General features: G+C 45.1%; 1 protein-coding gene across 1 annotated transcript in view; it reads left to right on the top strand.

Moving 5' to 3' along the window:
• The window catches only part of LOC106533619 (sodium channel protein type 2 subunit alpha), a gene marked incomplete at its 5' end in the record, with an annotated part of 94,255 nt that overhangs the window by 21,650 nt on the left and 69,936 nt on the right, over positions 1 to 2,669 (top strand). Inside the window, 2 exon segments of the mRNA XM_014029990.1 lie at positions 932 to 1,073; positions 1,177 to 1,383. Coding sequence (XP_013885444.1) covers positions 932 to 1,073; positions 1,177 to 1,383 — 349 coding nt within the window.

Genomic DNA, 2,669 nt, shown 5'->3' with positions numbered 1-2,669 from the left:
CTCAAGCTCCGCGCAACAATCATAACGAGCAACACTTCATCACGACACTGYGAAAYACATTTTAGGTTRTACTAARGTAAAGTGAAAGTCAGTAATGTTGTGTATAAAAGACTCTTATTTTGAAATGCCCKGTTACTGAAACAGGATGTGTTAGCACAGGTTAGCGATGTTGACAGTTTGAATATGTGGTTACTTCCCTAGGGAGGTGTGCACGTAAAACTATTAATAACCAGCAGATACAATACAGTCTGTTTTGTACAGGTTTATATTACCTTCACTCATTTAGATCCAAACACCGTCGAGTARGAGCGGTAAATGCTACTAAAATAAAGTTTTTAAAATTACATTTGGAGGGAAGGAAATGGACAGTCCAATCAAAAGGATTTGAGGGCGGAGTCAGACGTCTGACTCRGCCTACTATCCGACCKCACCCCATTCTGCAGTTCACAGCCAGGACCTTCCCCATCTCCATGACCGACAGTCGGCCTGCACCACCCCCCCACTTGCTGTGCATGTAATTCATTCGTATTTTTCTGCAAAAATTACAGATTTTTGAGACTCATTATACAGGTAAACGTTGGAAGGGATGGACATGTATGCTCACACAGCAACACCAGCTGCAGTCAGAGCAGAGCAGAGACCACTGTAAATAAATCAGACATGCACAAAGCTGCTACCACCCTGGTTTACCAAGCAGGATGTAAAATTTTACTGTAATGTGTTTTCCTCTCACGAGTGTCCATCTAATTGTAATGTCAATTTTAAGTGGATTTTTTAATGTCACAAAAAAAAAAAGAAAAAGAAATGCAAATTAGGTGTGTTTCCATCTACTGGTTTGGATTGAATCAACCAGCGCATGGCTGTAGTAAACAGGAAGTAGTATACAGTAGCTTGTATTTTATGTTTTAAAGRACCTTTGTGTCTTTTAAAGGCTCTGTCCGGAGGGCTTTGTGTGCATCAAAGGGGGTCGTAATCCGGACTATGACTACACGAGCTTTGACACCTTCAGTTGGGCTTTCTTGTCCCTYTTCCGACTCATGACTCAGGACTTCTGGGAGAACCTCTACCAGCAGGTGGGCAGAGATCTGGGACTTTGGGAACAAAATATCTGACTTCCTGCTCAGTCTGGTGGACTAACTGCTGGGTTTCGTCTGAACTTCCTCTTCCTCACGTCAGACGTTGCGTGCGGCGGGGAAGCCCTACATGGTCTTCTTTGTGCTGGTGATATTCCTGGGCTCCTTTTACCTGATCAACCTGATCCTGGCTGTGGTGGCCATGGCGTACGACGAGCAGAACCAGGCCACCATAGAGGAGGCTCAGCAGAAGGAGGAGGAGTTCCAGGCCATGCTGGAGCAGCTGAAGAGGCAGCAGGAGGAAGCTCAGGTARGCTCATGTTMGGTAAACYGTAATGGCTTGAACTTAATTAAGGTTTTACCAAGTTTGTATGAACCATAAAGGGCTTTACACTTCYTTCACTCACCCATTRACACACACGCAGGTTCACACAGCTATCCATTTGGGGACATTCCATTGACTTCCATTARATTTCTACAGCCTAAKRCTGACCACAAACCCTAAGGCTAACCTCACAGGTACCTACCTGACCCTAAAACTAATCTAAACTCAATTCACACCTTGGTCCTAAACCCAACCCCCAACCCACCAATGACATTTAAACCAAATGGTGGGTTGGGGGTTGGGTTGGTCCTAAACCCAACCCCCAACCCACCAATGGCATTTAAACCAAATGAGGACTCAACGTTTGTCCCCAAATGTCACCAGAAACAAACCCATTCACACACTGATGGTGGTAAGCTACACTGTAGCCACAGCTGCCCTGGGATACACTGACAGAGGTGTGGCTGCCATGCACTGGTGCCATCGGACCCTCTAACCACCACCAGTAGGCATGGTGGGTGAAGTGTCTTGCCCGAGGACACAACAACCGAGACAGTTGGAATGGGGGATCGAACCGACAACCTCCCGCTTACGGGATGACTCCCCTAGCTGCCCACGTTTGTAAAGATGTRGAAAACATGCAGACGTAAGAGGAACACATTAGGGACTGGGTTTATTTGCCGAGCTTGCAGAACGCTCCAGTCAGTGTTTGTGCTCTGGCTGGAAGCCAGCGTTGTCTGGGAGACGCATGGGTTTAATGCTGGGGATGGCAGACCTCCTCCTCTGCTCCCTCGGCACTCAGGACTCCCCCCACTCCACTTCCAGAGACAGATCTGTAGATTAACAGGAGCTGCAGGCTGGAACAGTGGAGTTTATCTGTTAAAACAAGAAATACAAATAAAAATGTAGTCAGCATTTCAAAACTAATCAGGCTAAATATTCAGRGTGCACCGAGGTGGCTCAGTTATTTCCTGTCTGGAGTCTGTGCAGGGTACAATGAAAGGATGTAGAATCAGATTCAACATTATTTTGATGTATGTATTCTGTCAGCTCTGACTGATGACTGGTTGAAACATCAACAGTTAGTAGGAGCTGTGTCTTGATTTCAGAGCAGCCTTTGATGTTGTTGATCCGGACCTTTTATTTATGAAATTATCAGCGTATTGTTTTAAAAATACAGATATCAAATTTATGAGTAGTTACAGCAGGTAAAATAAGTATTGAACACGTCACCATTTTTCTCAGTAAATATATTACTAGAGGTGCTAATG

This window comes from Austrofundulus limnaeus, unplaced genomic scaffold, assembly GCF_001266775.1.
Source record: "Austrofundulus limnaeus strain Quisiro unplaced genomic scaffold, Austrofundulus_limnaeus-1.0 Scaffold983, whole genome shotgun sequence".
In the NCBI taxonomy this organism is placed as follows: domain Eukaryota; kingdom Metazoa; phylum Chordata; class Actinopteri; order Cyprinodontiformes; family Rivulidae; genus Austrofundulus; species Austrofundulus limnaeus.
This window is presented reverse-complemented; position numbering and strand designations above follow the sequence as displayed.